Raw genomic sequence first — 21,473 nt, forward strand, 5'->3', positions numbered from 1 at the left:
GGAACCCTGGGCTCCAACCCTGATCCTTAACTCAATGAAAGTGAATAGAAAAAGCAACCATTCTAAACCAAGTGTAACATATTAGTGGCACTGCTAGGAAGGTCGCCCAATGGTAGAGTACATGCTTTTCATGCATGACGACCCTAGTTTTGATCCCTGGCATTACATATAACTAAGTGGTGCTCTTGTCTCTCATAAAGTAAGAAACATAAAGTAAAAAACAAAACAAATCAGTGGCATGATAGAAGAAAATTGCTTCATCTTATTTTCTAGCACTGTCCTCAAATGTCACATTTATTCAGTGTTGAAATGCACTGTGGTACAAACTGCCTACTCTATTTTTGAAATGTTTCTTTTAAAAATATTTATTTATTCCCTTTTATTGCCCTTGCTGCTTTATTGTTGTAGTCATGATTGATGTTGTTGTAGTTGGATAGGACAGAGAGAAATGGAGAGAGGAGGGGAAGATTGAGAAGGGGAGAGAAAGATAGACACCTGCAGACCTGCTTCACCTTTTGTGAAGTGACCCCCCTGTAGGTGGGGAGGTGGGGGCTCAAACCGGGATCCTTCTGCTGGTCCTTGTGCTTTGCGCCACCTGCGCTTAACCTGCTGCGCTACAGCCTGGCTACCTTTTGAAATATTTCTAACGTTTGTTATTATTTACTGGGGAAAGTAACATTACTAAAGATTTGAAAACTGATTTGTTTTTATGTATGCTAATTTCCATTTGTAACTATAGCAAAGTAAATTTTTTAAAGATAATCTTTTAGATGTGGACATGCTTGCTTATTCTATTTTAAATAAAATAATACATTTGCTTACTATATTTGGCAGGAGAATGGTATGTCACTTGACTTTTTTTTTCTTTTTTAAAAATTTTGTATTTATAAAAAGGAAACATTGACAAAACCATAGAATAAGAGGGGTACAGCTTCGCACATTCTCACCATCAGACCTCCGTATACCAACCCCTCCACTGATAGCTTTCCTACTCTTTAACCCTCTGGGAGCATGGACCCAAGATCCTTGTGGGATGCAGAATGTTGAAGGTCTGCCTTCTGTAATTGCTTCCCCACTGAACATGGGTGTTGACAGGTCGATCCACACTCCCAGCCTGTCTCTTTCTTTCCTTAGTGGGGAAGAGCTCTGGGGAAGCAGAGCTCCAAGGCACATTAGTGGGGTCGTCTGTCCAGGGAAGTCTGGTCGCATCCTGCTAGCATCTGGAACCTGGTGGCTGAAAAGAGAGTTAATATACAAAGCCAAACAAATTGTTGAACAGCCGTGGACCTTAGGGCTAGCATAGTACAGATGAAGTGTTGGGGGGTACTCCATTTTGTAGATAGCTAGTAGGCATATTTTAGTTATATTTCAAAGGGCCTGTAGCTATACTAGTGTTTTTTGTTTGTTTGTTTTTGCCTGAGCCTGAAATCTGATATGGAGGTGAATCCTAATTATTGTCTGGTGAGATGGTGTCATGGCTGGGAAAAGGACCAGAAAGCTGGATCAGGGAAGAGAGTAGCTCCCTAATATGGGAAAGGGGTATAAATATTGTTGACTGTAAACCCCATCAATTTGATGTGATCTGGGGCCATAATTAGCTTAGGAGCCTGTATGACCTCTACATACCCTGTAGATCTGAGCTCACATTCTGTGGTCATGAGTAGGAACGTTCCATGCTGCCCCAGTATCGACCCATCTTCCTCAGGAGTAGCATAGAGTGTGTTATCCATCTTCCCTTTGGAGGATGGAACATTCTCTACCATTGTTGATCCAGGTTGAGGGCAAGGTCCTATGGGGGCCCACAAAGGGGTCTATTTTGTTGTAACTGGACTTTTTTTTATATATATATTTGATAGAGCAGAGAGAAATTGAGAGGGGAGGGGGAAAAAGGGAGAAAGATGGAGAGACACTTGCAACATTGCTTCATTGCTTGTGAAGTTTCCCCCCTTTCAGGGTGGGGACCAGGGGCTTGATCCCAGGTGCATTGTGATGTGTGCATTCAACTAAGTGTGCCACCACTCAGCCCCATGTCAGTTGACTTTTTTTTAGGTACATAAATAAGGGGAGGGAGATACTATATTTTATAATCTAAAGGTAGGAATCTAGTTACTATTCACTTTAGCAACTTTAAGTTGAAAGTACCTTACTGATTTTTCAGTTAAATATTTATAGGAAGCCTTATATCAGTCTTGTAAATGTTGGTGATAGATAATAAAAGATAAGTAAAATAAATAATAGTTTCTATTGGTGATAAGAAAAACTAAGAAAAGCACATAAGAAGGTTGATATTTTAGATAGGGAAATAAATTAAGGCCTCATAAAATGATAAGACCTGGGAGTTGGGTGGTAGCACAGCGGGTTAAGCACATGTGGCATAAAGCATAAGGACCCGTAGAAGGATCCTGGTTCGAGCCCCCAGCTCCCCACCTACAAGGGGAGGTCCCTTCACAAGTGGTGAAGCAGGTCTGCAGGTGCCTATCTTTCTCTTCCCCTCTCTGTTTTCCCCTCGTCTCTCCATTTCTCTCTGTCCTATCTAACAACAACGACATCAGTAACAACAACTACAACAACCATTACAAAAATCAACAAGGGCAACAAAAGGGAAAATAAATAAATAAATATTTAAAAAAATGATAAGACCTGAAGGAAATCAGAAAGTTAGCTCTGTTTTACTCCTTCCTGAAGGAATAGTGTACTTGGGAGCTTAAATAGCAACAGAGTCAATTGTTTAATTATTTCAAGTGGAAAAATTACTCTGAAAGGAAAACACAAGATCCAGTGGGACCAGCTTTTTGTTCTGTGGATCAAGGAAATCTGATTGAAAATGTATGCAAACGGAAACTCTAACCAGGCTTACAGAGCTGAGTGAGTTGGAGTATGCAAGTGTGAAACATTCTAATTTAGCATAGAAAGTCTTTTGATTCCTTTTTAAAAATAATAATAATAAGCCATGGAAAATAAAAATAAATGAATATCCTTACTTTTAGATATTAGTATGGTAATCAACCTGGCTCTTTAAGATACTTAATAATACTGCCAAGAGCTGCCTGATGCTCTAGCCGTTATGACACCTCCCAGGCCACCAGAAAGTATTGTCTTATAATTCTTGCTACCCATACTAAGTAAATAGGACTCTGAGAGGTCAGGGGTAAGTGACTTGCCCAGAGCATACAGCTAACATATAACTGAATTGTGAGTCAAATATGGGCATTTATTGCCTTAATCTAGTGCATAATGCACCATGCTAGTTGTTTCCAGATAGTTTTTTTTTTAAATAATGCTATGAGTAGAATAAAATGGCAATGCAAATTAAATTATTTATAGGTTAAGCAAATATTTTTAATATATTTTTTTTTTTTACAGACATGTACTTTTTCTAGTTTTGCCTAAACTCTAAATTTCATGACACAGATGTAGAAAGTAGATTTCACTTTAAAGTAAGGGATGATTTCTGTTTGTTACAGATATTTGAGTGGTGGTATTTCCATAAGCATGGCACATCTTTTATTGAACAAGTATCTCTAAGTCATTTGCGACCATTGATGGGAGGAAGAGAAAGCATTTCAGATCCAGGTTCTCCTTCCAGCAACAGAGAACGTGAAAGCAGCAGACAAAACGTGTCAGGTGACTACTAATCTAATGTGTTTATAAAGCTATGGAGTTAAGATTGAGTTTGGCTGTGAATGATAGAAAACTGCACAACAGAAGGTGCTTGTCTTTTTTTTTTTAATTTTAATATTTATTTTATTCCTTTTGTTGCCCTTGTTTTATTGTTGTAGTTATTATTGTTGTTGTCGTTGTTGGATAGGACAGAGAGAAATGGAAAGAGGAGGGGAAGACAGAGAGGAGGAGACACCTGCAGACCTGCTTCACCGCCTGTGAAGCGACTCCCCTGCAGGTGGGGAGCCGGGGTTCGAACCGGGATCCTTATGCCGGTCCTTGTGCTTTGCGCCACCTGCGCTTAACCCGCTGCGCTACAGGCCGACTCCCGGTGCTTGTCTTTCATGTAAATACAGTAACCCATGGCGTATCTGGAGGCAGGCAGAGATGCAGACTGCTTCTATTTGTGAGCCTTTTCTCTCAAAATGTAGTTTTTCCTTATGTTTCAAGATTGTTGCTCAAATTTAAACAGTCATTCTTTCTCCAATCAATAGAAAGAAAAGTAGACCAGGGGAAGAATACCCTTTCTCCTACCTTGTCCCATGACATCCAAGGACACTTTCAAGAAGTACTACACACTATTTCCAATATTTATTACCAGTGAAATCTTTTGTCAAATGGGCACAATTACCAGTGCTGGAGGCTAATAATTGTGATAATTTTCTCAGTGAACATATTCCAGGATGATCAGATAGCAGATCATTATGCAGAGAACAGGGCAAATAATCCATCTCTGCCAAGAAAGCAAAGTTAGGAAAAATATATTTTCTTCTCAATTTATTTACAAAAACAGCAAAATTTTAGTTATTCATATATGGATACTCCATTGTCATACTTTAATTGTAGTTTGTTTCTTATTATATATCCAGTAATACAAAGTGAAATTTTTAGGGAGTGCTAGGTATTAAATGCCTCTATCGCTTAGCTACACCCAGCACCCCCAGAATAATTTTTTTCTAATGAGTGCACTGTTCTCTGGCATGTGGTATGGTAGATTGAACCTGGGTCTTTAGAGCTTCGGGCATCAAAGCCTTTTTGCATAACCATTATGCTATCTCCCCTGCTTCCAAAATAAATATTAATGACATGCAATTAGAAAGTTTAAAAGTCAAGTGTTTTTGGATTATTGTTCCTTTCATTTGATATAATAATTATATAATAATAATATAATTGAGTTAATTACATAGTATGCCTTACTGTCTCATTTGTTCAATAAACTTAAACACCACAGGTATGCTAATTTAGAATAATGCTACTTGATTACAACTGCTGGAATTTTTTAGACATGGTCAGGGAAAGTCCATGAGAAAGTACCATTTAAGTTGAACCCTGAAGCGTGAGTGGGTGTTCACTAGGAATAGTAGGAGGTTGGCTGTCTTTGAAGATGACAGGATAGATGGTAATTTTCTTTTTATCCTTTCATAAAATAATTACAGAACTCCTAAGAATGAGACACGTTAAGATGAATATAACATAGATATATCTTAAATCTCAGAGACCAGTATGTGGATAATTATAACAAAAAGCATTATATAATCTTATTCTCCGTTGTAAAATTGAATATATCATTGTATCATACGGTGAAAATGAAGATAATCATTTTTCCTTTTTATTTATTGAAGTATTATTGGATTACAGTATAGTTGTTGGCACATGGGTACATTTTCTCATCTCCCCATGACAGGTGTCTCCAAAACACTCTCACTCCCAGCGTAGGTCCATTTCCAACGTCAAGCACCAGGACCCCAAAGGACCTCCATGCCTGCCCCCCATGCCTCCCCCCCACACACACACATACACACACTTACTCTCTGTCCTCCCTCCCCAGAGTCCTTTGCTTTGGTGCAGTACACCAAACACAGTCCAAGTTTTATTCTATGGAAGATAACCTTGAGAATATTTCAGCTTGGGCTGGAGAGATGAACCAGTGTTAGCAGACTACTTTTGGTGTTTTGTTTTTACCATAGCTCTGCTAAACTCTAGGTTATGGTGGTGTTGGGATTGAACCTTATTGAACCTTTGGTGTTTTAGGCATGAAAGTCTTTTTGCATAACTACTATACTATTACCCCAACTGTACACTAGACTTTCATACCTGAGACCCAGAGGTCTCAGGATCAGTCACTGACCCCACCAAATACCAGAGCTGTTCTCTCTCACTTTCTCTCTTCCTCAAGATTTGATTGATTTGTTTTCAAATCAGTACTTGAAGACAGTTTTTTGCTTAGGAGTTGGGGATATGGCTGTAATGCTGATAGAATACCTGAAACTCTGGGTTCCATCCTGAGTACCCAATGGGAGTAGCAAAGAGAACTCCAAAGAAGGTGGAATGTTGCCTTGCCCTATTTTCTCTCTCTCTCTTTCTCTTTCACCCATTTTCTATCTCTGTCTTTCTAACTTAATCTTTTTAAAAATTCTTTTTATTTTATCTTATTTGATAGAACAAAGAGAAATTGAGAAGGAAGGGAGGTAGAGAGGGAGAGACAGACACCTGCAGATCTGCTTCACCACTCATTAAGCATCCCCCCCCCCGCAGGTGGGGACTGGGAGCTTGAACTTAGGGCGTTGTGCATGGTAGTGCATACATTTAACTAGGTGCACCACCATTCAGCCACCCTAACTTGCTCTTATTCTAAAAATAGAGGAGGTGGCTCACTTTTTAAAGCATTTTATTTATTTATAAGGGGATAAGAGGAGAGAGAGAAAGAACCAAATGTCACTCTTGGTACATGTTCTGCCGGGGATTGAATTTAGGAGGAGGTGGCTCACTTGTAATATGCATATATGAAATTTTGGGCTCACTTCAGATGTTACGTTTTTAGAATTACAGTTTGGGACTGGTGAGAGAGTTCAAGTGAAGTGCACTGCTTTGCTATGTATGCGACACACGTCTGAACTGTATTGAAGGGAGTTTCGGTGCTTTCTTTCACTCTTGTCTGTATCTTTAAAAAAAAGTAAACAAATTAGCTAACTAAAAAAATATATCCAGGGGCTGGGTGGTGGTGCACCTGGTTGAGTGCACATTTTATAATGCACAAGGACCCAGGTTTGAACCCCCAGTCCCCACCTGTAGAAGGAAAGCTTCATGAGTGATGAAGCAGGTCTGCCAGTGTCTCTCTCCCTCTCTTTTTAAATATTTTTTTCAAGATTTTTAAAAATCTTTATTTATTTATTGGATAGAGGCAGCCAGAAATTGAGAGGGAAGAGGGTGATAGGAAGGGAGAGAGACAGACACCTGCAGCCCTGCTTCACCACTCACAAAGCTTTCCTCTTGCAGGTGGGGACCAAGGGCTCAAACCCGGGTCCTTGCACACTGTAATATGTGCTCAACAAGGTACACCACCACCCAGCCCCTCTCTCTCCCCCTTCCCTCTCGATTCTGACTGTCTCTATCCAATAAATAAATCAATAAATATAATAAATAAAAAACATATCTAGAGAGATAGATAACTGAGTACAGCACATGCCTTGCCATGCATGGTCCAGGCTTGAGCCGTGGCATCACATGGGAGGTACTGTGGCACTGGAGGAAGCTCTGGTGCTGTGCTGTTTCTCCCTTTCTTTGTCTCTCTGTTTGTATCTAAGTGGCCCAGCATGGTGAAATCTCTGGCTCTGAAAAAAATCTGATATTTACTTTTCAAATTTATTTTTTATTTTACTGGATAGAGACAGAAATTGAGAGAGAGAGAAAGAAGAGATAGAGAGGAAAAGACAGAGGGGGCCGGGTGGTGGCACACCACCTGGTTGAGTGCACCTGTTACAATGCTCAAGGACTTAGGTTCGACCCCCTGGCCCCAACGTGCAGGGGGAAGGCCTTGTGAGTGGTGAAGCAGGACTGCAGATGTCTCTCTGTCTGTCTCCCTCTCTCCCACCCCCTTCTCTCTCTCAATTTCTGACAGTCTCTATCCAATAAATAAAAATGAGAGAAAGAGAGAAAGAGAGAGAGAGAGGAAGAGAGAGGCACATAGCACTGAAACATCCTTCAGTGAGGTGGGACTAGACTTGAACCTGGGCCACACAGGGCAAAGTAGCATACTATCCAAGTGAGTTATTTTGCCCCCCCCATTTATTTATTTATTTAAATATTTATTTATTCCCTTTTGTTCTTGTTTTATTATTGTTGTTGATGTCTTCATTGCAGGATAGGACAGAGAGAAATGGAGAGAGGAGGGGAGACAGAGTGAGAGAGAAAGATAGTCACCTGCAGACTTGCTTCACCACCTGTGAAGTGACTCCCTTTACAGGTGGGGAGCCGAGGGCTTGAACCAGGATCCTTCCGCCAGTCCTTGCGCTTTGTGCCACCTGCGCTTAACCCACTGTGCTACCATCTGACTCCCCAATTTATTTATTTTTATACTTTATTTATTCATTTGTTGGATAGAGACAGAAGGAAGCTGAGATGGAAGAGGGAGATAGAGAGGGAGAGGCAGGGGGTTGGGCAGTGATGCATTGCGTTAAGTGCACATAGTATGAAGCACAAGGACCTGCCTCTCAGTTCCAGCCATGTCTCTTCACCTGGTTGTTTGACAAGCTGTGAAGCAGGTCTGAAAGTGTCTGTCTTTCTCTCCCTATCTCTATCTCCCCTTCCCTCCCAATTTCTCTCTGTCCTATCAAGAGAGGGAATAAAAAAAAAAGAAAAAGGCTTCCAGAAGCGGTGGATTAGTAGTGCCAGTACTCATCCTAGCGACTGGAGGCGAGAGATAGAGGGAAGGGGGGGGGGATACCTGCAGCACTGCTTTACCACAGTCAAGCTTTCCCCCAGCTGGTGGGGGCTGGGGGCTTGAACCTGGGTCCTTGTGAATGGTAATGTGTGTTCAATTGGGTGCTCCATCTCCTAGGTTAGATGAAGCAAGTGAGTTGCATGGCACAAAATTTAAAGAAACTCATTCTCAGGATTGAGTTCCAGACAGCACAGCTGAAAAGACAAGACAGTGTCTTAGCATTTGTTATTGCTAGTTGTTTCTTTGTGGTTTTATGAATCGTATTTTTTTTTTTTTAATTTTTATGCCTCCATTCATTGGGGCTCAGTGCTGACACTATGAATCCACTGCTCTTGGTGGCCATTTCCTTCCTTCCTCCCTCCCTTCCTCCTTTGCTTCTTAATTAAATATGACAGAAAGAAATTGAGAGGGGCGGGGGAGATAGGAAGAGAGAGGGGTGGGGACTAGGGACTCCAATCTGGATCCTTGCACAGGTCCTTGAGCATAGAAAACTGCGTTTAACTGGGTGTGTTACCACCTGGCCCTCTGAATCATACCTTAAGAACTTTTGAAATATAGAAAGATCTGATCACGGGGCCTAAACGCACATGGTGCGAAGTGCACAGACCGGTATAAGGATCCGGGTTTGAGCCCCCGGCTCCTCACCTGCAGAGGGGCTGCTTCACAAGTAGTGAAGCAGGTCTACAGGTGTCTCTCTTTCTCTCCCCCTCTCTGTCTTCTCCTCCTCTCTTGATTTCTCTCTGTCTTATCCAACAGCAATAACAATAACAACAACAAGGGCAACAAAAATGGGAGAAGATGACCTCCAGGAGCAGTGGATTTGTAGTGCAGGCACAGAACCCCAGTGATAACCCTGAAAGCAAAAAAAGAATATTATTCATATGCAACCATCTACTCATCTTTTACAGCTGCTCAGTTTTACATCCTTTCTAAAACCTTTCCTGATTTACCCAGAGCAAAATCAATCATTTAACTTTTTTTTTCATAGAACTTGGAAACATGATAGCATTTATCACAGTTTAGGTGGTAGTCTACATAACCAACTCATTGGAGTTCACGTATACTCTCATTTAATTCAGTTAAACAAGTTAGTTCCAAATGTATTAAACTATAGGTAAAGAAGAATAAAGTTTTTCTTTTTTGTTATTAGTTTGTTTACAAAATAAAAAACATCAACAAGATCATAGGATAAGAGGGGTACAGTTCCACCCAGTTCCCACGACCAGAACTCTGTATCCCATCCCCTCCCTTGATAGCTTTCCTATTCTTTATTCTTCTGGGAGTATGGTCCCAGGGTCATTATGCGGTACAGAAGATGGAAAGTCTGGCTTCTGTAATTGCTTCTTCACTAGACATGGACATTGGGCAGTCTATCCATACTCCCAGCCTGTCCCTATCTTTCCCTAGTGGGACAGGGATCTGGAGAGTTAGGGGGGTGGGGTCCAGGGTACATTGGTGAGGTTTTTTGTCTGGGGAAGTCAGGTTGGCATCATGGTAGCATCTGTAACTTGGTGGCTAAAAAAAAGCATTAAAATATAAAGCAGAACAAATTGTTTAGTAGTCAGGAACCCAAAGGCAAAAATACAGAGATGACTTTTGGGATCTCTATTTTGGAAAAAGCTAGTAGGTCTATTTTAGGTATATTTCAAGGGGCCCATGACTACTGATTTTTGCTCAAATATGACAGCTAACATGCAGGTGGACCAGAGGTATTGTCTGGGGAGATGGTGTCAGAATTGGAAATAGGACTAGAAAGCTGGATCAGTGCAGAGAGTAGCTCCCAAATATGGGAAAGGTATATAAGTATCATTTTATTTATTTAAAATTTTTTTAGGTCTTTCTACGTGCTTGCTGTTTTGGGTCACTGCAAACTGTTGTGCAATTTTGCTTTAAGGTGTATATTTTCCCCTAACTTACGGGTACATGTGCACATGTGTTCTGTCTCATGGGCCCTGGTCCATATCTAGGTTCTGTGACTTTCTTAGGAGGTTCACTACCTGATATGGAACTGAGGAGTCCTATGAGCTAAGAACGGTCTCCCCAGAGTGTTGGAGCTGAAGGACTGACATTTCATACCTAGTGTCTCTAGACACAATCTGTAGTAAAACATGTCAAGGTGGTACTGGTTGCATTGATTTTGCTGAGCCCAGCAGATGCAGTATCAAATGTTATGGATTGAGTGAAGCATGCAGGAAGTTAAGCCATGCTCCGGAGTTTCCAGGACTGGGAGAAATATGGGTTTTATAGAGAATGGGGAGGGTTCCTTCTGTCTTGGAGTTTAAGAAGATAGTTATTATTATAACTAAGTTATTAGGGAATTTTGTTTACTTTGAAAATCCCGTGGCTTAGGTTTGCTGTATCATAGAAGACCTTACCGTGATTTATACCACTTAATGCTATTTACATATAGCTGTATCTTATAAAGTGATGCAAGCAGTTGCTTCTGGTCTCCCTGGTCTAAGACTACAGGTGATTTAATATAGCAGTTAAACAGTCATTATTAGAAATGTATTAAAATTTTGAGCCCACTGTTAAAATTCAATTAGGTTACTGATTTGAAACCTTAAATGCTTAGATTGAAGGAATATATACTCAGAACTGGGGTCTATGCATAAAAAAGTTTGAGAGTTTCAGTCTCTTTTTCCCCCTCACATATTGATTAAATAGTGATTTATAAGATTATAAGTTAATAGGAGTGTATATTAACACTGTTCCCACCACTAAAGGTCTGTGTCCCCACCCCCACCCCCAGTGAAGCTAAATATCTACCCTCCTCTCCCCCCAACTAGAATTTTTTACTTTGGTGAGATACTCCAAACTCAGTCAAGTTCTACTTTGTTTTTCCATGTCTGTTCTTCTTTTTTAATTTCTGTTTATGAGTGGGATCAACTCATACTCATCTTTCTCTTTCTGACTTACCTTACTTAACATGATTCCTTCTAGCTCTATCCAAAATGGGTCAGAGAAGGTGGGTTCATTATTCTTAATAGCTGAGTAGTATTCCATCGAGTATATATACCATGACTTTCTCAGCCATTCGTCTGTTGTTGGGCATCTGGGTTGCTTCCAGGTTTTGGCTATTATGAAGTGTGTTACTATGAACATAGGTATACATGTATCTTTTTGGATGAGTATGATTGTGTCCTTAGGATATATCCCAAAGAGAGGAATTACTTGGTTGTAAGGAAGGTCCATTTCAAGCCTTGTGAGGGTTCTCCAGACTGCTTTCCACAGGGGTTGGACCAATTTACATTCCCACCAGCAGTGCAGTGAGGGGCCCAGTGAGGGTCCTTCTAAATACATCAAATACTTACTGAAAGTTTTTCTTTTTCCTTCTTTACCAGAGCATCGTTCAGCTCTGTTTATCAGGGTAAGAGGGACGGAACTTGTGACCTTTGACACCTTAGATATGAAAGTCTTTTTGCATGACCATTATGCTATCTGCCTAGCACAAAAATAAAGTTCTGAAGCTCATATTTTTAAGAGAGAAACTGAAAATCAAATAGACAGTTACAGTATAATATGGTAAGTGCTAAAATTGAATTATGAACTAAATACTATGGAGACAGAAAATAAGAAAATGATTAGATTTAATTGTATGCTGCATGATAACGGGTTATCTATTCCCTATTTGTCTTTGACTAGTACTGTGCTTAGCATCGTGTGAGTATACAATAAATGTTGGTTAAATTAAAATTTTAACTATATTGATTTAAATTGTCTAATTCTACCCCCTCCCCACTTTCTTTTGTTTTTTAGAATGTAAAGTATGGAGAAACCCTCTAAATCTTTTCAGAGGAGCTGAATATAGGAGGTATTACATATTGTTTTCAGTATAATTATGATACTGGTTTTAGAGTAGAAGTATTGTGAAAACTTTGGAGTTTTGTTGTTTGACATGTTAGGTATCAACCCCAGGATCTTATAGATGAGGTACATACCCTCTCTCAAACCCCCAACCATTAGTAGCATTTGTTGTTGTACATGTCATAAGCTCTTCTAGTTAGAGAAGTTTTGCTGGCAGCACCTTGATTGTATTTGCTTTTACAATATATGGCATTAGAACATATGATTGACTTAAATCATGTTTTTGACATGTAGTAAATACATCTTTGATCCCTGGTTAATGACAGAAAGCTTTTTCAAATAATTTGAAAGATTAAAACAAATGTTACAAATGTTAACATATTCTTATGCCTGCATGCTCAATTTCAAATTTGAGAATTCACTAGAAAATTGAAATGTATTAACTTCATTTGTGTAACAATATAGGGTATAGTATTTTTACATAGTTTTTTTTTCTGTATCCACTACTGAGTGCATTTCTCTTACAGTTTTTATTCTTAAATGAGAAATGAAAATATTTTTAATTTATGATAAAAAATGCTTTACTTTTATTCTGAGAAGAGGCCACTAGAGCATGATATTTAACTGAGCAAGAAATATGTCTCTGTTGTTTATTGGCATTGTTCAAAATAATGAGGGTAGAAAAATGATTCAGCTGTGACTGCTGTACTTAGGGCTTGACAATATAGAACAGTTAACATCCTAGAAAATAAAAACATAGATTTTTTAAAAAAGATATTCTGTTACCCTCTAATAGGGAATTATTTAAGAAACAGGTTGGTGGAGGGCTGGGTAGTGACATACACAGTTGAGCACACACATTGCCTTGTGCAGGGACATGGGCTTGAGCCCCCATTTCCCATCTGCAGGGAGGAAGCTTCATGAGTTGTGAAGCAGGTCTATGTCTCTCTCTCTCTCCCCATTTTCCCTTACCCTCTCAACTTCTCTCTGTCCTAGCAAATCAAAAAAAGAATGTCTTTGGGGTTGGGCAGTAGCGCAGTGGGTTAAGCGCACATATCACGAAGCTCAAGGACCGCTGTAGGGATAGTGGTTTGAGCCCCCGGCTCCCCACCTGCAGGGGGATCACTTCATGGACTGTGAAGCAGGTCTTCAGGTGTCTATCTTTCTCTCCCCCCTCTGTCTTCCTCTCCTTTCTCAGAGAATTTCTCTTTATCCTATCCAGCAACAATAACAACAATAATAATAACCACTACAATGATACGACAAGGGCAACAAAAGGGGAAAAAAATGGCCTCCAGGAGGAGTAGTGGGTTTGTGGTGCAGACACCAAGCCCCAGCAAAAAAAAAAAAAAAAAAAAGCCTTTAAAATATCCTGCATTAGGGGGCCAGGTGGTGGTGCACCTAGTTGAGCACACATGTTACAATGTGCAATGACCCAGCCAGGTTCAAGCCCCCAGTCCCCACCTGCAGAGGGAAAGCTTTTATAAGTGGTGAAGCAGGGCTGCAGGTGTCTCTCTCTTCTCTCTTTCTCTCCCTCTCTCTTTCTCTCTCTCCCTAACCTCTTAATTTCTGGCTGTCAACACCCAATAAATAAAGATAATGAAAAAAAAGATTTATTTAAAAAAATACCCAGAAATAGTATTTATAGTAGTATGTTTTTTGAATTTTAAACAGTGACTTATAGCAGATAGATGCTCTCATGTTCAATTTACATATTTTTTATGTCTTGGTAAAGATATACCTGGGTGACTGGTAAAGAACCACTTACATATTATGATATGAACTTGTCAGCTCAAGACCATCAGACTTTTTTCACCTGTGACACAGACTTTTTACGCCCTTCAGATACAGGTATGTGTTATATATGTTTTTATGAGGTAAACAATGTTTGTGAATATTATTTAAAAATAATTCAGAGCTGCTTCTTATACAGAGTTGTCTGACTTATAATTGTTTGTATTAACAAATAACCATATTAAACTGAAAACAATCATGATTGTAAACTAGATTGTTCTGCTACCTTCTTAAAAACAATTTAACATATTTTCTGAAAATAATGAATAACTTATTTTATTATTTAAAATATTTTCCAGGTCAAATATAGTAATTGATTATGCAGAAAACAATGTATCTAGGTTTTGGAAATTAATACCATAAATAAAAGAATGTAAGTGTATTTATAAAAGTAAACATTGAGGCATACCTGAGGAAAAAAAAGGGTTATATTTTAGTCTGATCATAAGCTGGAGATTCGGGGCACACCTGGTTAAGAGCACATATTACACAAGATGGCGACTTTGGAGCCACAGCTGCCATGAGCTCCCAAGAGGCAGCAGCTTCAACCTGGGATCCACTGGATAGGGTGACTGGGTGTCCTATCCATTGTGAGAGGAACTTTTTTCTCTCTACCTCTTCTTTCCACTCTACTTTTTCTCTCCTCCTAGCTAATTAAAAAACAAACAAAAAAACCACTCTTTCCTTTCACTGCTCTTCCTTTTTTCTTCTTTCTTCCTTTTTTTTTTCTTCTTCCCTCCTCCATCTTTTGTTTTCTGAATTCACTGATACTCACTTGTGAATTATCTTGAGGAAGAAATCTGACTCGGCGTGGAATCTATGTATGTGTGTCTTTTCCACTTCCCTTTCTCCCCTTTCAATCCCTAGAATTTACAGTGGACAGTAGATTTGCATAATTGTCTATTCTTGCTTTCCCTTTTTTCCTGTCTCTCTCTCTTTTTTTGTTTGGTTGTTATTTTTTCTTGGACTGGAGGTGTTGTTTGGCTAAATGGTATTGGTTGAATTGCATCAATCCTTGCTTCAGTTACTATAGTTGTAATCTCTGAGCTTGGTGACTGCACTTATCATAAAGGTCTTTAGTATAGCATGGTTTGCACTCAAAACACAACAACTGAAGAATGACAGAACAGAAAAATAAAAACCACATCAATTAAAAAAAATGGTTAAATCAAGAGCAAATAAAACTGCTACCACAGTGAATCAGGACAGGAGCCCAGAAGAAACTCCATATCAGTCAGAAGTAACCATAGATAAGAAAAGTATGCAAGCAATAATAAACCTAGTAACACAGAAATGAAGACAACTATGGAGGAAAGGGTTACCAGAATTAGGGAAACAACAGAGAAGAACCTCAAAGAAAATACAAGCTACCTTGAGGTAATTAGAGAAGTGAAAGAAGCTTGGTGGAACATTGATGGCTATCATGTTAAAATTGTATATGGCTCTGGGGAGAATATTCATTTTGATGTTATTAATTCTTCCAATCCATGAACATGGAATGTCTTTCCATTTCTTGGTATCATTTTCTATATCCTTGAGTAGTGACTCATAGTTCAGTATACAAGTTTTTCACTTCTTTGGTCAGCTTTATTCCTAGATATTTTATTGATTTTGTTGCAACAGTGAATGGGAGTGATTTCTGGATATCCTCTTCTTCAGATTTAGTGTTTGCATAAAGAAATGCCACTGATTTTTGTACATTGATTTTGTAGCCTGACACCTTACTATATTGCCTAATAACTTCCAGTAGTTTTCTGCTGGATTCCATAGGTTTTTCTATATATACTATCATATCATCTGTAAATAGTGAGAGCTTGACATCTTCCCTTCCAATCTATATTCCTTTGATTTCTTTCTCTTGCCTGATTGCTAGGGCAAGAACTTCCAATACTATTTTAAAGAGTAATGGTGATAATGGAGAGCCTTGTCTAGTCCCCAATCTGAGGAGGAAATGCTTTCAGCTTCTGTCCATTAAGTATTATGTTGGCTGTAGGTTTGCTATATATGGACTCTACTATCTTGAGGAATTTACCATCTTTTCCCATTTTTTGTAGTGTTTTGAGCATGAATGGGTGTTGGATTTTGTTAAAGGGTTTCTCTGCATCTATAGAGATAATCATGTGGTTTTTGATTTTGCTTTTATTGATATGGTGAATGGCATTGATAGACTTACGTATGTTGAACCAGCCTTGCATTCCTGGGTTAAATCCCACTTGGTCGTGATGAACAATCTCATTGATATACTGCTGTATCCGGTTGGCCAGGATCTTGTTTAATATTTTGGCATCTATGTTCATCAGAGATATTGGTCTGTAGTTTCCTTTTTTGTTGTGTCCCTATCTGCTTTTGGTATCAGGGTAATGTTGGCTTCATAGGAGGTAGAAGGGAATGTTCTTGTTTCTTAGATCTTATGGAAGAGCTTTAGAAGTATAGTTATTAACTGTTTCCTGAAGGTATTGTAGAATTCATTTGTAAAGCCATCTGGTCCAGGACTTTTGTTGTTGGGAAAATTCTTAATAACTGTTTTAATTTCTTTGTCTGTGATTGGTGCATGCAGGTTTTTTTTTTTTTATCCTTGTAAACATCTCTTTGATGATTAGATTGATTCCTGAGGAATTATCTTTTAAAAAAAATTTTTTTTATTTAAGAAAGGATTAATTAACAAAACCATAGGGTAGGAGGGGTACAACTCCACACAATTACCACCACCCAATCTCCATATCCCACCCCCTCCCCTGATAGTTTTCCCATTCTCTATCCCTCTGGGAGCATGGACCCAGGGTCATTGAGGGTTGCAGAAGGTAGAAGGTTTGGCTTCTGTAATTGCTTCCCCGCTGAACATGGGCATTGACTGGTCGGTTCATACTCCCAGTCTGCCTCTCTCTTTCCCTAGTAGGGTGTGTCTCTGGGGAAGCTGAGCTCCAGAACATATTGGTGGGGTCTTCAATCCAGGGAAGCCTGGCCAGCATCCTGATGGCATCTGGAACCTGGTGATTGAAAAGAGAGTTAACATACAAAGCCAAACAAATTGTTGAGCAATCATGGACCCAAAGCTTGGAATAGTGGAGAGGAAGTGTTAGGGAGGTACTCACTGCAAACTCTAGTGTACTTCTGCTTTCAGGTATATATTTTGCAGTAGTTTATGGATACATGTGAACATAAGCTCTCTCTCACAGAAACTGGTGTATATCTAGGTTTTGGGACTTTGTTACCCCTATTTCCCCCAGTCCTGGAACCCTTGGATAGGGCCCACTTTCCCGTATACCTCTCCCAATCCATACCAAATAATATTGCATCCGCTGATCACAACCTAACCAACGCAACGATTGCCACCTCAACATGCTTCACCTCAGACTATGTCCAGAGACTTCACATGTGGAATGACAACCCTTCAGCTTCATTACTCGGGTGAGACCTTTCCTTTTATAGTACACTCTAATTGCATATAGGTTTTGTAGTTCTTCTTAGTTCAGTTTTGGAAGGGCATATGTTTCTAGGAATTCTTCCATTTCTTCCAGATTCTCTAGCTTGGTGGCATATAGTTCTTCATAGAAGTTTCGCATGATTTTCTGGATTTCTGTGGTGTCAGTTGTGATATCTCCTCTATTGTTTATAATTCTGTTTACTTGAGTCTTCTCTTTTTTTTTTGTTTGTTTTTTGTTTTTAGTGAGTCTGGCTAGGGGTTTGTCAATCTTGTTTAATTTTTCAAAGAACCAACATTTGGCTTCATTGATCTTTTGTATGGCTCTCTTATTTTCAATGTTGTTTATTTCAGCTCTAATTTTAGTGATTTCTGTCTTTCTGGTTGCTTTAGGGTTCCTTGTTCCTCTTTCTTTACGTCCTTAAGGCATGCAGTAAGGTTGTTTACTTAAGCTTTTTCTTGTTTTCTAATGTGTGATTGTTCTCTTGCAGCCTTTAGGATCCTTTCTTTATACTTGCTTTTCATTGTAACTATGATGTGTCTTGGTGTCTTCAGGTCTGGGTTGATTCTGTTTGGGAATCTCTGAGCCTCTTGAATCTTAATGTCCTTTCTGTTGTTCAGGTCTGGGAGGTTTTCTTCTGTTATTTCCTCTAGAATGTTTACTTCCCCTTCCTCTCTTTCTTCCCCTAGGCCAATTATATGAATGCTACTTCCTTTGAGATCATCCCATATGTCTCTGTTGTTGTTTTCAGTGTCTCTCAATCTCTTTTTGAGCTCTTTTACCTTTTTCAGTTTTCTCTAGCTCATCCTCTGTCTGGCTAATTCTGTTTTCTACTTCTGTTAGTCTGCTTTCCCTTCCCTCAGCTTCTTTTTTCAGTTCAGTTATAGTATAGTAATTAGCTTGTTCTGCTAATTGGCTTTTTAGCTCAGCTATTTCAGCTTTCATTTCTCTAATTACCTCGAGGTAGCTTGTATTTTCTTTGAGGTTCTCCTCTGTTGTTTCCCTAATTCTGGTAACCCTTTCCTCCATAGTTGTCTTCATTTCTGTGTTATTAGGTTTATTATTGCTTACATACTTTTCTTATCTATGGTTACTTCTGACTGATATGGAGTTCTTCTGGGCTCCTGTCCTGATTCACTGTGGTAGCAGTTTTATTTGCTCTTGATTTAACCATTTTTTTAAATTGATGTGGTTTTTATTTTTCTGTTCTGTCATTCTTCAGTTGTTGTGTTTTGAGTGCAAGCCATGCTATACAAAAGACCTTTCACAAATACAGTCATAAACCTCAGAAATTACAATAGTAGCAAAACAGCACCACCAGTCCAAGAAAAAATAGCAACTAAAACCAAAAGAAAAATAAAAAATTAAGAGGAAAAAATGGAGAGCAAGAATAGACAATTATGCAAATCTACTGTCCACTGTAAATTCTAGGCATAGCAAGAGGAGAAAGGGAAGTAGAAAAGAAGTAGAAAAGAGTAGAAGTAGAAAAGAGAGACACGCACAGTCAGATTTCTTCCACAAAATGAGTATCAGTGAATTCAGAAAGCAAAAGAAGGAAACAAAAAAGAACAAAAAAGAGCAGTGAAAGGAGTTTTTTTTTTGTTTTGTTTTGCTTTGTTTTTCTGAATTAGCTAGGAGGATAGAAAGTGGAGGGAAGAGGGAGAGAAATAAGTTCCTTTCACAGTGGATATGATACCCAGTCACCTATCAATTGAAAAAAAACAACAATAGTTGTTTTCAGGTCAACCTGAAGAAGGAGGAGGGAAAGGGGACATGTGTATATAACAATAGTAATAGTAATAATAATAAAGTAAAAAACCCTAACAGACAGTCTGCTACTTGGGCTGCTTCAGATTGGCTGCAGGTAGCCTGAGCAAAAACAACCAATTATAAGAAATATCCAAAAAGCAAAAACAAAAACAAAAACCTGCAGGTAGACTTTGCCAGACAGGTCTGAGGCTCTGATCGGTCAGTTATTTTGTCACTCAAATATTGCTTCAGCCACCTAAATAAAAGAGGAGGAAAACAAAAAGAAAAATGCTTGGAATGACACCCTTGGTGAGCCAGGAATCTATTAGTAAAGAAAATAGTTCAGTGGGAAGCCTGCTGCAAGTATCTGCCCAGCCCCTGGGGGATTTTTCTGGGGTGGGGGTGGGTAGGGGTGAGTTCAGAAATAAGCCAAAAAGATTTTCCTTTCTTGGTCCTTTTTGCCTCTGTTTGGCAGCCCAAGAGTGGGTTATAGTACTCTTTTTTTTTTTGCTGTCACCCTGACTACCCCTGTTCACCCTCCTACAGACAGCCCAGTATCCTAACTTGTCCAGAGAATCCCAGGTTGTAAACTGCTTTTGTTTGGACCTCAGGGTGGCTGTTGTTTCCAAGTTATTGTTGGGACTCGGTGCCTTTGCAACAGATCCACCACTTGTGGTGGCCTTTTTTTTTTTTTCTTTTTTTTTTTCTATTTATTTGATAGGACAGAAAGAAATTGTGTAGGAAGGGGGAGGAGATAGGGAGGGAGGGAGAAAGATATCTGCATACCTGCTTCCCTGTAGATGGGGAGCAGTGGTAGAACCTGGGTCCTTATGCCTGGTAATGAGTGTGTTCAGTTGGGTGTGCCACTGCCAGCTCCTGTAATTCCACACCTTTATGTAATTTTATTACAGTTATGCTTGAAAATCTTTTATTAGATATATTTGCTTCTTTTTTTTTTAACCTCCAGGATTATTCCTGGGACTTGATGCCTGCGCTATGAACCACAGCTTCTAGAGGCCATTTTTTCCATTTTGTTGCCCTGTATTTGCTTTTTTATGATATATTTCCTTTGACTGAAAGTTTCTAGATGACTTCATGTCATTTTTATTGTTGCTGAGGTTTCACTATCTGGGCTGATCTGTGAAGCATTAAAACTTCCACCAGTGTGGTGGGGCTGGGCTTGAGCCGGTGTAGTATGCATGGCAAGGCAGGCATCTTCCTACTAGAATATTATCCTGGATATCAGGGAGACCAGAGGCCAGGATCCTAGGCCCCATTCACACCTCAGGGTTGAGAGATAAAGTTTCAGGGACTCTTGATGTTTCAATCAAGGGCTCTGGAGATGGACACACACACATATCCCACAGTGGACTGTGTTAAGCGTATGTGTCCCTAACTAGAACTTCAGCAGAGTATTTATTATCAGAAGGTCCTCATTACATCAGAGCATGAAACAAGAAACATCAAAGCATCTTTTCAGGGGTACACAAATTATGACAATTAATGTAAGACAAGCATGGTATTTTCATGTAATCCTTTGATTACATAGTAGGTATTCATTATGTTCACATCACATCATTAATTCTGTGGTTTGAAAGGCAGTGGTATTTGTCATAGCATACAGCTTTAGGCCTTTGTCCTCAGGGTCTTACTGACCAAGCTCTTGACCAAGACATCTACCAGATGCCTGTTAGAGAAGAGGAGTTTAGTAGCCAGAGGGAGAACATGAGAGATAGCAGGTGGTGCAACATTATTTTAGCTCTATACATAACTTCTCAGTAATTAAAATAATAGTTCAGGGGCCAGGCGGTAGTGCAGTGGGTTCAGCAAGAAGCACAAGGACTGGAGTAAAGATGCCAGTTTAAGCCCCCAGTTCCCCACCTCCCCACCTGCAGGGGGATGGCTTCACAGGCGGTGAAGCAGGTCTGCAGGTATCTATCTCTCTCTCTCCCTCTCTGTCTTCCCCTCCTCTCTCTTATTTCTTTCTGTCCTATCCAACAACAACAGCAATGACAACAATAACAATAATAACAACAGCATGGGAAAAATGGTCTCCAGGAGCAGTGGATTCATAGTGCAGGCACCTAGCCTCAGTGATAACTGTAGAGGGGAAAAAAAAAAAGTTCAGCAGAGAAATAACCAAAGTACCAATCAGTAACAGGCATTATAATTCAGGGGACTTACAATCATCAATAAATCAGGGATTATGACATCAGGGGGTCTCAGGCACTGGGCGCTAGTTCCATGGGACCCAAAATGTTTGTCACTAAGAATCTTTGTATTTATACCATCACTGAAAAAGAAGTGAAAAATACCAGAGG

General features: G+C 39.4%; 1 protein-coding gene across 8 annotated transcripts in view; it reads left to right on the plus strand.

The window, feature by feature from the left end:
* The window catches only part of ST7L (suppression of tumorigenicity 7 like), a 113,008-nt gene that overhangs the window by 10,240 nt on the left and 81,295 nt on the right, over window positions 1-21,473 (plus strand). For 6 of the 8 annotated variants that reach the window (XM_060201875.1, XM_060201871.1, XM_060201873.1 and 3 more), the window contains exons 3-5: window positions 3,465-3,624; window positions 12,140-12,194; window positions 13,923-14,038. The exons of 1 other annotated variant lie outside the window; for it this stretch is intronic. In XM_060201875.1, the coding sequence (XP_060057858.1) occupies window positions 3,543-3,624; window positions 12,140-12,194; window positions 13,923-14,038 (253 nt within the window). In that variant the 5' untranslated portion in view covers window positions 3,465-3,542. The remainder of the gene's footprint in view (window positions 1-3,464; window positions 3,625-12,139; window positions 12,195-13,922; window positions 14,039-21,473) is intronic. One more of the 8 variants, XM_060201874.1, reaches the window with a different exon arrangement.

The sequence above is a fragment of the Erinaceus europaeus genome, chromosome 11, assembly GCF_950295315.1.
Source record: "Erinaceus europaeus chromosome 11, mEriEur2.1, whole genome shotgun sequence".
NCBI lineage: Eukaryota > Metazoa > Chordata > Mammalia > Eulipotyphla > Erinaceidae > Erinaceus > Erinaceus europaeus.